Genomic DNA, 20,769 nt, shown 5'->3' with positions numbered 1-20,769 from the left:
ATGTCAATGATATTATCAGTGGATTGTAAAGGGATATTCATTTGTTTACAGATGATGCGAAGCTGAGAAGGATTATTAGTAATAGTGCAGATGTGGTAGTCTTGCAAGAGGATTTGAATGAAGTAGATAGATGGGCAAATGAATGGAGATGTCGGTTTAATGCAGTAAAATGTAAGGTCTTGAGGTTTCGGAAACATCGATGGGACACTGCATACTCTATGGGAGGAGTTATACTGGAGGAAGTAGGGTGGGGGGAAATAAGAGATCTGGGGTTGATGATTGATAGAAACCTGAAATTTAGGGAACGTATTGCAAAGGTGGTGGAGGTAACACAGAGGATTGCTACAAAATGAGGACACTGACCTGCAGAGATAAAACAGTTATCATTCCGTTGTATAAGACCCTGATCAGACCACACTTGGACTGTTGTTCTCAGATTTGGTCCCCAGGATTTGAAGGGAATAAATTAACTGTGGAAAGGGTACAAAGGCAGATAACAAAGATGGTTTCTGGACTGTACAATGATAGTTATGAGGATCGGCTGAGGGAATGTGGACTGCAGAGTTTGGTGGATTGAAGGAGGAGAGGTGATATGATTGAAACTTTTAAACTGTTGAGAGGTGGTTACAGCGTTCACACTGGGGAATTCTTTCGCTTGGTTTAACAGTGGGAAGGAGTGATGACAAGAGGCCATCCCTGGAAGTTACGAAAGGAAACTGTGAGCAAGAGGGTGTGGAATGGTTTCTTTGCATGGAGAGTGATTGAACCATGGAATGCATTGCGTTATGGAGTGGTGATTGCGAGAACGGTCAATGAGTTTAAGGAGTGGTATGATAGACTTTGTGTTTCTTGGGGGGGGGGACCTCCCCTCAATGAGTCTTGATAGACTTTGTTTTTCTTATGAAGGACCTCCCACGATGAGTCTTTTGAATCCTTGGAGGCCTGAATAATAATAATAATTCTTTTCACCTGTCAAACTCACTCCACACCTCTCCCTCTGAATGAACTACACATCAAGTCAGATTATAGAAACTGATACGACAGACGATATAATGAAATTATTAGTATATATCATACTGATGTGAATAATGCTGTGCAGTGACCAAAAGGGTTTCAAGTAATACAGAGGATAGAAGCGAATTAGTTAGAGGTTCATGAACTTCTTGAATAGGCTAAATTTAATAAGGCTGTGGGGTTAGTTGATATATGAGGGGAGTTGTCTGGAATGTTCTGATAAACACCTAGAACAAAAATTTTATTAAAGCTACTGATATAACCACTGGAAAGAAGATACGAGGATATAAGAACATAAGTTACCTTCATAACTCTGCTACTAGTATGTTCTTTCTTTTGGTTACATCAGTTGCTTTAATATCATTTTGTTCTGGGTGTGTATCAGAAATTTCATACCCCCCCCCTCCTTGTATATTATCACTGCATATTATTATTATTATTTGTTTAAAGAACTATAATATAAAAATACATATAAAATAAATTTCTACTGTGCACAGTAGAAATGGAATACTGTGCTCAGATCTAGTAATCTGGATTACTTGGTAGTGAGAAGATGTGGAGATGATCCAGAGGTAAGTAACAAAAATGGTGGCAAATCTATGGAATTCTTCATATGTGAATAGGTTGAAGATTTGTGGTTTACAGAAATTGGTTGATAGGTGGAAATTGGATATATGATTGAGAATACTGAAAGTCTTTTTTTTCATAGTTATGCAGTGACCAGCATTCATATTAATATATTATGGAGACAACTGCTATGTTATAGTAATAACTTCAGTTTAATATAAACCAAAATATTTTAGTTTATTTAGCTACCATTAAATATGCAGCTATCCAGTAGTGGATGTCAAATTTTAAGACCTAAAAGTAGGTTACATTAAAAATGACATCCCAATTCATTTGACAATCTGTCGAGCTTATTTAAATCCTTCTGAAGTGCTGCCACAATGTCTCTATTAGTAATAACTTTTCTGAGCTTCATATAATTTGCAAATAACTGAATATCATTCTCAACCTGGTGACATTATCATTGACACAAAAGTCTTCCCTACATATACAATTCTCTGATATCTATCAGATAGCCAATTTCCATTTAAATTTCCAATGCAATTCACTAATCTGATATCTAGCTCCATATGTTACAACTTAGATATCAACTTATTAACATGTAACATCCTATCAAATCAGTTTTTGCAAAATGAAAATTTTTTTTTTTTAAAATGGCAGTATATGTTTTTTTCTTGTCAACTGTTTATCACTTTATTATAAAAAGTAAGCAAATTACTGAAACAAGAGTGTGCTGTCTAAAACAGTGCTTCCAAAACTTATGGATGCTAAGGTCCCCCTTTGGAAAAATTAAAATATTTCATGGCCCCCATTGAAAAAAAAAAATCATAATATAGACATATATTATTATAATATTTATTTATTATTAAAACACTTAAGGAATAGAACAACCTAGTTAAGGATATAAATTAAATTAAACTTTAATAAATATTTTCCGATATTTCGGCAACGTCACATTGCCATTTTCTAAAGGAACTTACAAAAAAGTTATGTGCACGTAGGCACTACAACACAGAAACTGGGAATGAAGAGATGAAGCTATTGTTCTCCTAACAGTCCTGATGGTGCCCTCTAGCGGGCTAAGTAGATGTTCTTGGCCGTTGGGCTGAAGGTCTGCAGATGTAGGCCTCCCAAATTTGGGGCAGTCGCATACAACCAAATTTGTTGAGGTTTGGAGAATTTCTTAGGGCTGAGGCTGATTCCATTAAAGAGTCTTTCAAATTTGTATTTGCTACGGTGTATCACTGTAGCTTTCTTCCACCATATTCTGTGGCGTGTATCCAGAGCATGGTCTGCAAGCCCAGAATGACTGTATTTGTGAAAACAGATGTAGTCCTTGTGTTCTGAAATTCTGATATTCGCTGTCCTGCCTGTTTGGCCAAAGTAAGACAGTTTACAACTGCAAGGGACCTGGTAAACACCAGGTAGGTCTAGGGGAAGTGGTTGGTCTTTAGTGGAGCGGATAAGGGATGCCAATTTTCTGTAAGGTTTGTAACAGGAGATCAGGTCATGTTTTTTTAAGATTTTGGTAATCTTTTCAGAGGTGCCTCGGATGTAGGGAATGGTGATGGATTTAGAGTAGTCCTTGTTGTGGGGGGGGAGGGGATCTGTGGTTTGTAGGTTCTAATATTTTTTGGATTTTTTTGGGAGAGTAGCCATTGGCTGAGAAAGTGTTGAGGATGTGATTTAGTTCAGTGTTTAGGGCCAAGTCGTTTGAACAGATTAGTTTAGCCCTGTTGTATAGTGTTTTCACTATTCCATATTGTTGTGAGGGGGGGGGGATTGTTGATGAATGTATCTGCCTGTATGGGTGGGTTTTCTGTAAACTGAGAAAACCAAGGATCCATTAGGCTGGTGGGTGACTAGTGTGTCTAGGAAAGGGAGGCTGTTGTTTTCTTCTTTTTCCAGAGTGAATTTGATTCTGGGGTGTTGGTTGTTTAAGTGTGTTAAGAAGGAGAGAAGTGTTTCAGAGCCATGTGGCCAAATAGCGAACACATCATCAACGTAGCGAAGCCATATGGTTGGTTTTTTGTGGGGGCAGAGGCTAAGGCTTTTTCTTCAAAGGTCTCCATAAAGAAATTTTTGAAAATAGCAATGTGACGTTGCCGAAATATCGGAAAATATTTATTAAAGTTTAATTTAATTTATATCCTTAACTACGTTGTTCCTTAAGTGTTTTAATAATGCATAACCAACGCATAAGCCTGTTTACGAGAATATAATATTTATTGTATTTATATTCAATACAATTTATATTCAAGATTTTGCATTTGTAATCTTTTTTTGTCTTTATTATCAATACCTTTGAAATGAAACTTATATGAATAAGCATGTATTTACTAACATTCATTAATCACTGAAATATGCAAGAAGCAAAATTTGTGAACCAACACCGATGTGTGAATTTTTCCATTAAAATATAAAAAAGAACAAAAAAGTTATAAAAAAATAATAAATAATAAAAATTAAATATGTTTCTTTTGAGATTAAAAAAAAAATCTGCTTAGTCTTAAACCATTTTAAATTTGTTTTCATTATTTCACGGCCCCCTCAACAAAACTTACGGCCCTCAAGGGGGCCTTGGCCACAGTTTGGGAAGTGCTGGTCTAGAACATCCATGCTGACCTGCACGTGTAATATTACTCTCATCTGCCCAATTTTGTATAGAGTCTGTATTCTATCACTGTATTCTGTATTCTATCACTAACAGCCTTGTACAGTGGCACTATCTTACCCTCCTACCTCCCACTGAGCCTTTCCCAGTAGTTGTGCATTCATTGAGAAACCAGGTTGAGCTGTCAGTTCTTTAGCACATTCTCTTAAAACATGTGACAAAATCTCATCATTCCAGTGCCTTATTCACTTCTAGAGTAAGTAATTAGTATCTGAAACACATTCTCCTTATGTCCTTCTTAGCTTCAATCCTTCCCATCCCTCCAGGAATAAAACTCCTTTTCCAGGTTAAAATTCCTTAATAAAGTGTTCATTAATAGCTCCATTATATCATCTTTACTTATCACTTGACTTCCTTTTCTGCCTTTTATTCATTTGTCAGCAGGCTAGTTGACACAGGCTAGTATATGCAATAGGATGTTGCAATAGGCCAGCGAATATAGAAAATACCGATCGTGAAATGTTAAGGAAAATGAGTTGAGCATGCAACTAGAGGTTTTAGTGTTTTGGATTTGGTGATAACTTCACAAGATCATGAGGTATTAGTACTTCCACCAGTTGGTGAAAGTCATCATTAGGCACTTGTTTGGGAAGTGGTGACACAAAGAAATGAAATATTTGGAATTATAATGTGGGTGATTATGCAAAACTCTGTAGTCAACTACCATCAATAATGTGGAGAAATGAGCTATGCAGAAAAGATTTTGACAATGCATGGAAATTCATAAGGCAATATCTGACACAAACAATGAATAACTGCTTACCAAGGGTTAATCAAGTAAATAGAGTAGAAGTGAACTGGATGAACTGTGAAACCAAGCAAGCTGTGTCGGAAAAGAAAATGCTATGCTGGAGGTACATGACAATCAGATCCATGAAGAGTATAAAGTGCAGGCTAGTAAAGTGATGAGCATGGTAAAGAAAGAAAAGGTATAGTATAAGAGTAGATTGGTGGATTAGGCCAAAGTTAATTCAAGGGAATTCTTCTATTGTATTGCAAGCAAGAGGAAAACTAATTACACCAGGTTGACACTGGTGGATAGTCATAGTGGTAGAGTGACCATTGCAAAGGATATAGTGCAATTATTGAATGAGCACTTGATCAGCGTATGTCGTACACTGATGCTTCTTAGCGTAAATGATGCAGTGCAATATGTGGTAAGAAAAAAGTATTTGGAGAATTGGAAGTGAAAGAATCAGCGGTGCGTCATTAGGTTAGATGTTATAAGGCTGTTGGAATGGATGACATATCACCATGTATTCTTAAGGAAACTGCACAACAACAGTTAGCTATTCCCTTGATATTGTTATTTAATGAAAGTCTCGCAGTGGGTAGGGTTCCTAAGGAGTGGAAAGAAGGCAAAATATTGCCACTCCACAAGCATGGGTCTAAGACAGAAGTCTCCAACTACAGGCCATTCTGTATAACTGCAGTTGTGATCAAGGTGTTGGAGAGATTGGTAAGGAATAGAATACAGGATTGAGTTTATAGACATAGCATTCTTTATGATGGTCAGCATGGATTTGTAAAGGATAGGTCCTGTTTTAGCAATTTACTTGCATTTATGATAGGGTAACAAGTGTATTTGATAAGAGAGAATCTCTATATATGATTCTCTACTTGGATTTTGCAAAAGCATTTGATAGATTACCACATGATAAGTTGTAGTACAAGTTGTAGTGGTACAAACAGTAGAGGATGGGAATAGATAGCATATTGGTTAGGTGGGGTTTCGATTAGCCCTCTGAATGATATCAGCAAGTTGTGTATGTTAGAGCAGCATTTCAAAAAAGGAGAGTAACCAGAGCGAAGGGTTCTTTTCATGTGCTCCTGCTGTTTAACTTGTTTGTAAATGATATATCATGTGGACTGACTGGGAATCTTCAGTTCTTTCATGATGATGATGCAAAGTTGGGAAGAATTATAAGTAGCATTGCTGGTATTAAATCCCTTCAGGAAGATTTAAATAGACTTTTGATTTGGACAAACAAGTATGGTCATAGTTTTAATATTAATTATTTAATATTAATTGCAATGTGTTGTATTTTGGAGTGCAGGAATATAAAGCTGTGTACTATATTAATATCACTGTACTGCAGGAAATGGACGAGATTCGAGATTGGGAGTGACAGTTCATAGTTGACTGAAGTTTAAAGGGCATATTGCAAGTGTTGCAACAATTGCACGTCATAGTGTCACAATGATAAGAAGTACACTAACATATAGGGATATGGAGGTGGTACCACTGTATAAAGCACTGGTTGGACTGTTGTGCTTAGATTTGGCCACCTGGTTTTCATATTGATGTGAAAACATTGGAGAACATCCAGAGAAGAGTGACTAAGACAATATCAGTACTCTGGAATGCTGGCCATGGAGTGAGGTTGAAGAAATGTGGATTGCAGAGTTTGGTGGATATGAGGAAAAGAGGTGATATGATAGAGATGTTTAAGTTAGTGAAGGGATTTTATGAGATTAATCCATAGGGGATTATAAAAAGAGTAGATGGCAAGATGGGAATAACCTGAGGCCATCTCTAGAAGTGGTGAAAAAGAGTGTGAGGAGTAAATGTAGATTTTTTACATGGCAAATTGTGAGTAAATGGAATGCATTACTGGAATATGTTGTTAATACAAGGAGTGTTAGGGATTTTAATATTAAGTATGATAAATATGTTCAGTTGAATGAACCTCACACAATGAGTCTTCCAACTCCATGGAGAATGTAATAATATAAACATTAATAATATAATAGGGTCATTATACTGAAAGATCATATAATAGGAGAACTACCATTGTGTTTAAAAAGGAAAATATTCAACTGTTGTGTGACACCAGTGTTTACATACAGTAGCAAGACATGGAGCCTAATAGATAAGCAATGTCAAGATCTGAGGATAGGACAGAGAAAACTGGAAAGAAAATGCTGAAAATTAATAAAAAGGATAAAATTAAAAATGAGGAAATAAGAAAACAAACAGGAGTAAGAGATGTAATAGAAGTGGTAAAAATTTCAAAATGGAAATGGGCTGGTCTACATGTAGGGAGAATGAGAGACAAAAGGTGGAAAAGATTGATAACGTAATGGCAACCAAGAGAGGGGAAAAGGAAGAGGGCAGAGAAAGAAAAAAGATGGAGAGATGATATCTAGTCATGGAGAGGAGTGAAATGGTGGTCAGAGACAAAAGCAAAAAAAAACGGAAGAAATGGAAGAGATGCCCTCCCTCCTTGGCCAGCCTGGCTGGTTGAGTGGTTAGCTTGCCTGCTCTCCAGTCAAGAGGCTGTAGGTTCGTATCCCACTGTGAGCATGGATCTTGGTGATTGTCTGTGGAAATACTAGTGGTACTGGTCTGTGGTAGATGGTGTTGGTGTAGTTGCAGTCAGATGGTGGATTGTGAGTTGTGGAATCAGAGTTGTAGAGTAGATGCCCTCCCTCAATGAGTCTTTGGACTCCCTGGAGATGATAAATAATAATAATTTGGGTGAGGCCTATATCCTGCAGTGGATGAAGAAAGGCTAAGAAGGAGAAGAAGGGTCATTTGTCCACAATTAATTTATTGTCTACCGGCCACATAACAAAATAAATCTTTAGGATTTTCCTTGGATTATAGTGCTAATTCCTTCTGATATTCCTTTTTTTTCCTTCCTTACTATACTAGTCACTTTCCTGGCCTTCAATGTAAAATAAAAAAAAATAAACAATCCTCTGCTGTACAGTTCTTAACAATAAACTCAAATATCTTTCCCCCATTACACTATCATTACAGATTTTCACTATCTTTCAGGTCATTTGCACTAACCATGACTATTATGTCATCCACATTCTCACCTCACACACTTTCTATCATTCCTCCAGGCAAGCATCCCTCTGATAGTCTATTCTGCACACACCACAAAGCATTGAATCTCCATACATCACTCCTTTTACAGATCCATCCATTCCTTGCTCACCTGCATCTTTCACTATCTATCTCTCTCTTCTCTAACACTCAGTCTCTCTCTCTCTCTCTCTCTGCTCTCCCATTTATCATTTGCCTTCCTTCTCTAATCTTTCTTTCCATTGCTCCTCAACTTTTTTTTCATTCCCTCCCTTTTGCTGTTTCATTCATTCTGTCTCCTTCTCTTTTACTAATAACTATCTCTCCTTCTCTTGTACTAATAACTATCTCTCCTGCTTCTTGTTCATCTCACATCAGTAATCCTTTCGGGTCTTCTATTTTCTTTCCTCACATACGAGTCAATTCATTTTTCATACGTTCCACTTCCTGAAGCAAGAACATCTGGTATCAGTTTTTTTTTTTTTGCCATGGAAAAAGCTTATGACACCATGGAGATATGGCATATTGAAAGACCTCTATACCTAGTTATCAGAGGACTCCTTCCTGTATTTATTAAAAAACTTTCTGTTTGAGTGAACTTTCCAAATTAAAATGGGAAGTACACTGTCTAGGCCATATCATCAAAAAGAGGAGGGTCCTCAGGGCTCTGTTTGAAGTGTGACCTCTTCACTATTAAAGTGAACTCAGTTACTGAACAGCTTCCTCCCACTGTAGACAATGCAATATATGTTGGTGACGTCACAATTTACTGTCACTCTCGTAACATGAGAATAATTGAAAGACAACTTCAGCAAGATTGATCATGTTTCTCTATGGTCTGTTAGTAATAGGTTCAGAAATAGAGTGTCTGTGCACACTTCTGTTGAAAATGCACTCTTTACCCAGATCCTGAATTAAGAATGGGATGAACTGTTATTCCAATAACAACAGAAGCCAAGTTCTTGGGACTCATCTTTGACAGAAAACTTACATTTCCTGTACACATTTGTCAACTAAGAGAAAAGTGAAAGAGAGCATTGAATCTACTTCACACTCTGTCCTCTACTGAATGGGGTGTAGATTGATCTTCATTGCTTTGTCTTTATCATATGCTTATACTGTACGTTCAAAGCTGGATTATGGGACTCAAGACAGTTCTGCAAGACAGAAAATCCTGCAATGGTTGGATCCCATCCATCATCAGGATATATGGATAGCTGCTGATGCCTTTTGCATATCACCCACTCAAAGTCTTTATGTTGAAGCGAATGAACTGGCTCTGTCACTTAGGTGACAGAGCCAGTTCTGTCACTTAGGTGGAAACAGTTATCTCTTAATTATGCCCTAAAGGTAAAGTCTCTTCCAGATCCTAAAAGGACTAGTCTCTTTTCTCTGCATTAGGAAATTCAATATCACATACACACATCAGACTGCCATACTTCCTTTTGGTATGCATGTTAAAGAGACTATACAAGTTGTTGATATTAATGTTGACAACATCGCCTACACCAAACATAACAGCATTCCTCCATGACAGGTTCACACTACATCCTGAAACAACCTCTCACTTTGTCACCTACAGAAGTCTCATACTCCATCATCTGTCTACCTGCAATTGTTTAATGCATATAGAGCAGGCCACTCTGATTTCTTGCCCATCTGTACTGATGGTTCAAGAACTGACACCTGTGTTGGCTGTGCTGCTCTGACATTACTAACTCCAACCTGATCCCACTTGATTGTAGTAATTATACAGCAGAGTTGCATGCCATTCAGCTTGCACTTGTGCATATAAAAGAAAACTGCTACCTACTAAAAGTGTATAATTTATGCAGACTCGTTGAGCTCTTTACAAGTTATCTCCTCTCATATGTATAATCCACATGCAGTGCTGTATGAGGTGCTACACCTGTTGTACAAAATGAAGACCCTTAATTTTGATGTTCAATTGTGCTGGATTCCCAGCCACATTAGAATTAAGGGAAATCAGACTGCAGATGTGGCTACTAGATCAGCTCATACTTTTTCCACTTACTGTTTGACAGTACCATATACAGACTACAGATCAAAGCTAGCTCAATAGCAGTCATCATGGCAGGAAGTATTGACAAAACAAATTATAGGACGTTAAGCCTGAAATTAAGCATTTGCATTCTAGTCAATGTAGAAAGATAAGAGAGGAAGTTGTTCTTACTAGGCTGTACATAGATTAAAATCATCTTACACAATTATTATTTACTGAGGACTGGTGACCCGCCTGTGTGTGAAAAATGCAATACACATCTTACTATTTTTCATATTCTGGTAGAGTGGCAGCACTCTACATGAGAGCTGGATGAAATTTTTACCTATCTGGCTATGTCATATACACTCAAGCAGATGTTATCAGACACACAGACTGCATGATGTTTTTAACCTTCTAGGAAGAATGAATTTGTACAAATACTGTAATTTTGTTTATATATAGAGACAGCATTGCTTAACTTAATTTTTGTTCATAAATTAGTAAATAATATGTATCTTTCACTACTTATGTATTGCTTTAACTTTGACTTTGTGTACTGATGTAACCTTTGTTATGGTGCAGTATGACCTTTGTTGTTCTTGCACCAATAAACCATAAACCAGCCGACCAAATATCTTTGTATCTCTCCCTTGAGATTCACTGACTCAGTTGACACCACCCATCTGCTCTTCCATATCTGTACTAATACTACTTCATATCAAGTCTTTTGCCTTCTGATGTTTGCCTTCCTTCTCTTGGCATGCTACTTGTGACTCTCTCCTGGCAAGCATGCACCATTACTCCCACTGATCCCTGAGATACTGATATTGAGATTACCCATCTCCTCCGATTATCTACATTTCATGGAAACATGTACTCTCCCATCTCTTACCTGCTACATTTTCAAATGGTGGAAGTATGAACGCTGCAAGCACAGCATGCTACAATGTCTTGTATTATACTTTAATACTGTAATGTCTTGTACTCATAATAGTTCATGTGCGTGCACTGGTTCAGTAGTATTGGTAACATAGCATCAATAGCAGTGCTAGTTCAAAAGACGTGTTTAGGCTGTTGCTGGAGTAATTTTACGTTAAACCATTATTAATCATTATTAATATCAGTTAATATGTCTGGGGTTAAAAGAAAACAAGTAAAATTGACGATAGCACAGAAACTTGAGTTAATAAGTATGTTGGAAAGTGGTTTGTCTGTTGCTCATGTTTGTGAACTTTGCGGAGTGAAAAAGCAAACAGTTTCGGGCATACACAAAAATAAAGACAAACTTACTCAGTTTTTGCTAAAATATAGCATTAAGAGCTCCAAAAGTGGTTTCACTGTGGCAAATAAGAAACATGTGAAGTTGGCCAAGAATTTAGAAGAGTTTACAAGTGGTTCGTTCAACAGCCACAAACAACAACGTCCACTAGTGACGTTGTTGTTTGTGGTGTTGAACTAAGGTCGGCTGCTGAAAAACTGGCACAACATATGGGCATACAGTTCCAGGTGAGTGATGGATGGCTTTGGCACTTTTGTAAATGGCATGGCATTACGAACAGGCAAACGTGTGGTGAAGCACTGAGCGCCAATATTGAACAAGTTGAGCCCTTCAGAAAATATATCAATGAACTCATTGAATCTGAGGGTCTTATTTTGTCTCAAGTTTACCATGCAGATGAGACTGGCCTGTTCTATCACACTGTTCCCAAAAATACCCTTGCAAACAAACATGAGATTAGCACGCCTGGCCTCAAATTAAACAAGGAGTGCATTTCAGCCCTACTTTGTGCTAATGCTGATGGCATGCATCTCCTTAAGCCGATGGTAGTTGGAAGAGCACAAAAGCTTCACACTCTGAAGAATGTTATGAACCAATTGCCTGTCATCTGTTCCAGCTCAAGAAATGCCTGGTTTGTAAGGGACATTTTTTCTGGCTGGTTTTTCAATTACTTCATACCTGAAGTGCAGAACTACCAAGAAGTACTGAAAATCTCTCCTGAAGATGTAAAAGCTGTTTTACTTCTTGTTAATGCATCAGCCCATCCTAATGGTGAGAATTTGGTTAGTAGGAATGGAAGAATAAAATGTATCTTCCTTCTTCCAAACACCACTTCTATAATACAGCCTATAGACCAGGGAGTCATTGTTTCGGACATTGTTGTGTCCGAAACAGTCAAATGAAAACAATTCGAAACAATGACTGTTTCGGATTGTTTTCGTTCAAAGAAAACAATCCCAAAGAAGATACAAGAGGAGCTAGGACTCTTCAAAATTTGAGTGCATACAACATAAAGTCTACCTTTAATTTTGCTGCTGCTTGGAAGGAGATAAAGACTACAACATTAGCTAATGGCTGGACCAAGTTACTGAAGAGGAGTTAACCAGAATACGATTTCAGAGATTTTAAAACCTCTGATTTCCATGAAACTTTGATGCGAGCTGGTGATAATGTCAGTGAGAATGACATTGAACAATGGCTAGACATTGACGTGGGTGATGCAGGCTACCAAATTCTCAGCAAGGAAGAGATTGCTGAAGATGTTCTATGGGGCGATCAGGAGGTTGACAGTGAGGAAGAAGAAGAAGAAGCGATTCCAGCTGGTCCAAAATTATTGGTGGTTAGAGAACACATGGACGACATCATCTCATTCATAGGTGTATCTTCAGATCCAGAGGTGATTGCTTATTATGACCATTTTCAGCAATTTCAATCGTTAATTATTAAGAAACAGTATAAAAGTGGAAAGCAACTGAAACTTGATGCTTTTTTTCAAGCCCAATCCTCAGTAAAATGGTATTTACATAAAAATGTTCTCATTAAAATATATTAATACCACTGAAAGTGTTTTATTTTAAATACTATTCCTAAGATTCGTGATTTAACAGACTTTTGATTTTAAAAGTGAACACTACAGTGGGACAGGACTCCAGGTTATCCCATGTCCTACATGAATATGCAAGAAAATTGGCATTGCTTCTGATGAAGTTGTTCAGTCTAAGTCTCAGGTCTGGAAGAGTTCTAGGGAAGTGGAAAGAGGGTAAGATAGTTCCATTACATAAGGGTGGCTCAAGACAGAAGTAGGAAACACCAGACCAATTAATATATCAAAAGTGGTTGTTAAAGTATTGGAAGATTTGGTTAAAGGTAAAAATCCAAAAGTGGTGGATAGGAATGTGATACTTTCTATAGTGGGTAGCATGGCTTTGTAAAGGGTAGGTCCTGTCTTAGTAATTTAGTCACATTTTATAATAAAGTAACAGCAGAATTGGATAAAGAAAATGGGTACACCATGATACTACTGGATTTTGCAAAGGCATTCGACATAATACTACGTGGAAAACTAGCAAAAAAAGTTGGAGCAAATGGATTGGATATGAAAGTAGTATGGATAAGTAGATGGCTGACAGGCAGGCAGGCACCAGAGAGTGGTATATTTTTTCAATGTGTGGTGGAGTGAAATCTAGGAGATGACGAGTGGAGTACCTTGTAATTCTGTACTAGGGCCACTGCTCTTTAATTTGTATATCAGTGATATAGGTAAAGCTTTAAAGAGGGATGTTCAGCTCCTTGCTGCTGATGCAAAACTCGAGATAGCAATAGTTGATACAAGTGATGTAGATGTCCTGCAGGATGATTTAAATAAATTAGCATTATGGGCACAGGATAATGATTGTCAATTTATGTTGTACAATGTAAGGTATTGCACTTAATATTGAAAAGTTACATACTGCACATCACTTTGATGTACTGCATTACAGGAAATTAATGGGACTAGGGACTTGGGCATATGGCAGACAGAAAGTTGAAGTTGTGAGGGCATATTGCAAAAGTTGATAAAATAGCTCCAAGGATTACTTGGATGTCAAAAAACAAAAGAGAAGTAATTATTCCTCTTTATAAGGCTATGATTTGGCCCCATCGTGGCTATTGTGCACAGATTTGGCCACCTGGATTTCCTCGGGATCAGGAGGTGGTATAGAGGATTCAGAGACTAGTGACTAAGCTGGAGACAGGTCTGTGGAATGCTCCCTTATGATAATAAGTTGAAGGTTTGTGGGATAGGTGGAAAAGAACTTTTAACATATTAAAGAGGTTTTACAAAATTTTTACGAAGGATATTTTTCAATATGTGACAAATAGTCAGAGAAGTATGGATCACCTGTGGAAGTTGTGTAAGAATGTGGTTAATAACGATGTGTGCAGACTCGATTTTTTTTTTTGGTGAAGAAGAGTGGTGACTGAGCGGAATGGATTGCCAGAATTAGTGTTGTGAGTTTCCTGATGGTGAATGAGCTTAAGAAGAGGTATGGTAGGTTTTGTGTATATAATAGTTTGTTTTGGTCTCCCACAATGATTCTCTGGACTGCATGGAGATACCATAAAATAATAATAATAATAATATATAAAAATTTAATGCCCTCAAAGGTGCATTATTTATACTGACTTCTTAAGTTCTCTAAGGCTTTTAGAAGTCTGATATTTTTCTCACACCTCATGCTCTATTGCAGGGATTCTCAACCTATGGTACGCGTACCACTGGTGGTACGTGAGCCACTGCCTTACTGGTACATCTAATATCTTGAATTAAATATAGTGATACGCTACTGGAAAAGGTTGAGAACCCCTGCTCTATTGGATTCAACATCTTTTCATATCTGTAAACTTTACCTGGACATTCCCTGTGTTTGATCCCATGCCACATTGTGATGAAGGGAATCTTGACTCCAGGTAGGTTAGCATATCCCTTAAAATACCAGACCCCTATATGAGCAGCAGTTAGTATTCAGGGGGGTCTGCAGATTATAGGCAGATTATAAGACAAAGTTTAATATCCCAGTGACAAATGTCATGGAATGAAGAGAATAAGAACTTAACAAGTGATACTAGATTAAGCCTGAAATTATACTATGGCACTCACTGCATCCAGAGAGGAAGTTGTTCTTACTCAGTTCTGCATAGGTCATACTTATCTCACACACTCCTTTCATTGAAGGGTGACATGCCTATGTGTGAGTATTGTTCATCCATTTTAATTAACCATATTTTAATAAACTTCCCTTATTCTTTTTAATGAGTGCAGTCATTATTTTATCTTTTGCTAGTCTGCTCAGGCATATCTTATCAGATTCATCAAATATATCTGGTGTTTAAATTTCTACAATATACTAATTTATGCTCTTTAAGAACAAGGGAGATGCATATACAGTGGGTATACTTATATTTTGGAAAAAGGTTTTTAACAACAACAACAACATGTTAAATCAATTGAAACAAATGGGATTGGATAATAGCCTTCTGAGTAGGATCAGTGACTGGCTGTCAGATAGGTATCAGAAAGTTTTATATTGGGGTGCAGTATCCCAAAAGAGGAAGGTGTGGTGTGAGGAGGGGTCAGTTTTGGGACCACTGTCATTCAATTTGTATATTAATGATATTGGGATGGGTTTTAAGTAGGGATATGCAGCTGTTTGCAGATGATGCAAAATTGGTGAGAGCAATGCAGAGTCAAGCAGATGTTATGGCCTTACAGGAGGACTTGAATAGATTTTATTAATGGACAGTTAAGTGGAACTGTCAGTTCAATGTTGCAAAGTGTAAGGTTTTGAATTTTGGTAAGCAGTGATAGGATGTAAAGTATACACTTGGTGGGGAAACTTTAAAGGAGGTAGAAGAGATGAGAGATCTGGTCACCATATTTTCATGGTGATGAAGATGTGTTAAAAAGAGTCGAAAGAAGATTCACAAAGGTGGCCAGTGGTCTTTGGAATGTGGAGTATGAGGACATATTGAGAGAATGTAAATTGCAAAGTCTTGCAAATAGGAGGAGAGGAGGGATATGTTTGAGACATATAAGTTAGTCAGGGGTTATCATGTTGGCATGGGAGAGGGGCTGGGAGAACAAGAGGCCATCCCTGAAAACTTGATGAATGGAATGTATTGCTTGAATATGTTGTGAATGTAGACATATTTAATCAGTTTAAAGCATGGTTGGATAAGCTTTGTGTGTGATAGTGTATATTGCCTCTCATGATAAGTCTGACTCCATGGAGGTCAAATGTTAATAATAATAATAATAATATGTGGATTTATATACAGAAAAAAAAATTCACAGGCAGATGTATAAACAATATGTTTATACATTTGAATTCGAAAATATAATAATGGAATAACTCATGTTAAATATTTAATAGTATAATTTTTGCCTGTCTATCACAGGCATCTTCAGTACATTTATAAAGCTAATTGAATAATAACTGACAATTCCCAAAGGGTGCCACCTAATTTGCTAATGTAAGATAACTAAAAAGGTCAATAAATTTCCTAATTAAAAAAAACAAAAAAAAAAACATAATATATATATATATGTATGTTAAAGATACCAAGCTATTTTAAACCTGGCTTTCAAACTTGACGAACTTGACTTATTTGTCTGTTTGCTTACTTGGGAAATGGAGTAAAACCAGGTTTAAAATAGCTTGGTATCTTTAACATTTATTACACCCAAGGTAAAATACTTTCTACACACACACACACATATATATATATATATGACTACTACTATTAACTCAGGGTTGGAATATGTTCATTTTTAATATTAACTGACTTAAAACCCGAGAATTATAACAAAAAGATTTATTTGAAAACGCAACATGTTTCATTGAGATCGACTTCATCAGGTGTTAAGAACATAGAAAGATATTAAAAGACACTGAAAATAACATTGAGGCACTCTAAAGCTATACAATTATAAAGTTATAATATTCGACTGTGAATTACAGTTATTATGAACTTGAGCTGTAGTCTGTGTTAAAGTTCTATTGTTGTACACTTGTGCGTGTGTGGAACCACGCGATCTCCAGTATCTGATAGTAGAGCTGAAAGAGTCAGGCAAATTATAGCTGAGATTATTGTTCGTATGAAGCGGGTCCAAGGTGATTTCTTTTGACTCCACAATGCGGCGTTCCACTTCATCATGTCAAATGTTTAGGTTTGAAGTTGATGTCCAATTTATCTCATGTTGGCGGCTTTCGTTGTTCGTGTTTATTGAAAACAGGACATGGCCCGACAGAGCAGTTGCTCTGGTTCTCTTATAAGCAATGTCTCTCTGGTGCTCCTCAAGACGTAGTAGGCTAGATTTCTCCGTTTGCCCATAGTAACTCTTTCCGCACTCACATGTGACCTTGTATACACCTGGGAATTGTAAAAGGTTGTGAGATTGTTTATAGTTGTTGAAACGTGATCTTATTTTTGGCAGAGTTGAGAAGTACGTTTGTATGTTAAACTTCTTTAGCATTCTACTCAGCTTTTTGGATAGTGTGCTGATATATGGCAAGACGATATGACCTTTGGAGTCGTCCTGTGTCTCTACGTTGCTACGTTGACGGTGGGATAATTGGTTGTTAATACTTTTTAAAGAGTAGCCATTGTTTTTAAAGGTCCATTTAAGATGTTGTAGTTCTTTTTTTAGTTCTTTTTCATCTGACAGTACAGATCTTGCATGATTCGCAAGAGTTGATATAATACCCAACTTTTGCGCTGGATAGTGATGTGAGGACGCATGCAAATATCTGTGTATATATATATATATATACGCAATAAAACATTAAGGAAGATTAGCTGATTTATAAAGTAAATAGGAGATAGACGTAAACCATTGGATCTATTTAAGTTAGGAGAGTGAAGTAAAATTTCACATGTTTTTTTTTTATAAAACCGTTCTATGAGGAACCGACTTTTGTGAAGGACTCTTGTCTTGGTCCAATGAACTCTATATCTAGTGATGATGGCGTGTTCTGCAAGTCCAGACTGTTCAGGTTCAAGGTATTGAATATAAGACTGGTGTTCTTCTAGCCAAATAGAGGCAGATCTTCCTGTTTGTCCAAAATAAGATAATCCACAAGAACAAGGAATCTGGTAGACACCTGGATAACTAAGATGTGGAAGCTTGTCCTTTGGAGAAGTGAGAAAGGTGGAGATTTTTCTGAAAGGTCAAAAGGCAACAAAAATACTCAGTGGTTTTAAAACTTTTGCCATATGTTCACTAATGCCTTGCACATAAAAGATAGGAATACGGGTTATTTCTTCTGTATTTGAAGAGGAAGATATATTAAAACTACTCAAAGCTATTTTGATGAAGGAATTCTTATATCCATTAGATAAAAAGGAGGAAATAATATATTGCAGTTCTTTTTGTAACAGATCATCTGAAGAACAAATGGAGTGGGCCCGATGAACCAGTGTTTTAATAGTTCCTGCCTTTTACTTATTAAAACAAATGGTTATACATCTGCCTGTATACTTTTAGCTATGGATATGCCACATAATTATCATTAATACATCCTGGGATAGTGAAGATAGAAATTCAAAGTTATGGGTACATATTGCAGGCGAAGATAATCCAGAGGAATTATGCAGTATACTGAGAAGGATGATGACGAGCAGACATATGAATGTGAAGGTTCTGTTATATAAGTCCTTGACCTGATTCAACAACATCTGAATTACTCTGTTCAAAGTTGTTGTTGTCACGAACCTTTGAGGGGGAGAATGAAGAAACTTGAGAGAGAGAAAGAAATTGAGAGTACAAAGGTGGATAATAAAAATAATATCAGTACTTTGGAATGTTGGTTATCAGTATTGAAGTCATAATCTGCAGAGGTATGGATAGAAGATGAAGAAGTGATATTGATTGAGAGAGAGATATTTAAGTTGCTGAGAAGTATTTACTGGATGCACACTGGAGTAATTTTTCACACGGTAAAGCAAGAGGAAGAGAAATGGACAAGGGACTATCCTTGTAAGTTGCACAAAGAGGTAATGAATAAGAGTAAGTAGTTTCTTTTTGTGAATGGAGATGGTAGAAACATGGAATGCATTACCTGAGAGGGTGGAGAGAGTGAAAACAGTGAGTTAGATTAAAGAGAAATAAGATAGAATTTGAGGTTACTTACTGCAATGATTTTCATGACTCCATGGAACTCCTGAATAATAATAAAATTAATTATTATTATATTATTATTACTACCAATCCTCCATTTATTTATTTCCCCCCCATTTTTTATATGAGTCTTTATTATTGTACATTTACCACTTTAGCCAATCTTATCTAGACCCTTTCTAATATATCCTCATCACCATGAAAACTAGTAACCAAATATGTGCACAGTAATCCTCCGTATCTCAGTTCTTATAGATGAAGCCCTTTGGTTGGAAAGACCTCTGTTCGATTCCCTCACGTGGTCTCTTTTGACTAAAGGTGAGTTAGCCGGTCTCATATGGAGGTAGGGTTTTTTTCCTACCGGAACCTTGGGTTTTACATCCCCCAAGAACAGGCAAACCGGACCCGTGAACACACATGGAATACTGGTATGAATATGTCCCAGCCATATGCCTGTCCTGAGCCTGGATAAAATTGGGGGGTTGGGGAAAGCAATGGTGAACTACCCTGTAAAAATCCCAACAGGAATACTTTGTGGGCAATGCTTACAAAGTCACCTACTGTCAGAAAACTGAAAGGGGAAATCAGATCAGAATCCATATGTAGGAAGTTTTTTACCTTGGGTATATAGTATATTCAATTCAAGATACCAAGCAATTTTATAAGCTAGGTTTTAATCCTTTTTCCCAAGTAAGCAAACAGACCAGTAAGTCAGGTATACGGCTGCACATAACGCAAGCTTGAGGCAACTCGTGGTAAAGGTGGAGTAAGCTCCGATCACTTTCCTTAGTATTTTCCCCTAATGCAAAGCACATCCCCTTGCAGAGATGTATGATGCTATGCATTAAAGGCAAAGGCCACTACCCACATCGGTTTCAACCTTTATTGAGGTCTCGTCAGTGGGGGAGCCAGACCTAAAAATGCCAAGGTTGAAGTAATGTAGAGCTTATAAATTTTACCTAAACAAGCTGCCACAAGGTGCTTTGGCCTTATTAAATAAAAATCTCAGGATGAGAGTAAAATGTAGGAAGTTTTTTACCTAGGGTATATAGTATATTCAATTCAAGATACCAAGCAATTTTATAAGCAAGGTTTTAATCCTTTTTCGCAAGTAAGCAAACAGACCAGTAAGTCAAGTTTGTGCCTGCAAGGGTCACTACCCAGACCAGTTTCGACCTTTATTGAGGTCTTGTCAGTGGGAGCCAGACCTAAAAATGCCAAGGTTGAAGTCCTTGCCTTTAATGCATAGCATCATACATCTCTGCAAGGGGATGTGCTTTGCATTAGGGGAAAATACTAAGGAAAGTGATCGGATCTTACTCCACCTTTACCACGAGTTGCTTCAGACTTTCAGTACGTGCAGGCGCAAACTTGACTTACTGGTCTGTTTGTTTACTTGGGATAAAGGATTAAAACCTAGCTTATAAAATTGTTTGGTATCTTAAATTGAATATACTATATACCCAAGGTAAAAAACTTCCTACATCTTACTCTCATCCTGAGATTTTTATTTAATAAGGTCAAAGCACCTTGTGGCAACTTGTTTAGGTAAAATTTATAAGCTCTGCATTACCTCAACCTTGGCAGTTTTAGGTCTGGCTCCCACTGACGAGACCTCAATAAAGGTCGAAACCGGTGTAGGTAGTGGCTCTTGCCTTTAATGCATAGCATCATACATCTCTGCAAGGGGATGTGCTTTGCATTAGGGGAAAATACTAAGGAAAGTGATTGGAGCTTACTCCACCTTTACTAT

The 20,769-nt window shown here is 37.2% G+C and overlaps 1 protein-coding gene across 1 annotated transcript in view; it reads left to right on the top strand.

The window, feature by feature from the left end:
- LOC150108907 (muscle calcium channel subunit alpha-1-like) overlaps nucleotides 1-20,769 on the top strand; it is a 1,617,925-nt gene that overhangs the window by 383,750 nt on the left and 1,213,406 nt on the right. Inside the window, exon 7 of the mRNA XM_090414483.1 lies at nucleotides 6,742-6,756. Coding sequence (XP_090270609.1) covers nucleotides 6,742-6,756 — 15 coding nt within the window. The remainder of the gene's footprint in view (nucleotides 1-6,741; nucleotides 6,757-20,769) is intronic.

This window comes from Typopeltis vanoorti, chromosome 2, assembly GCF_054136105.1.
Source record: "Typopeltis vanoorti isolate ZY-2024b chromosome 2, IOZ_Tvanoo_1.0, whole genome shotgun sequence".
Lineage (NCBI taxonomy): Eukaryota > Metazoa > Arthropoda > Arachnida > Uropygi > Thelyphonidae > Typopeltis > Typopeltis vanoorti.
Note: the sequence above shows the minus strand (reverse complement) of the source record. Positions and strands in the feature narration are given on the sequence as shown.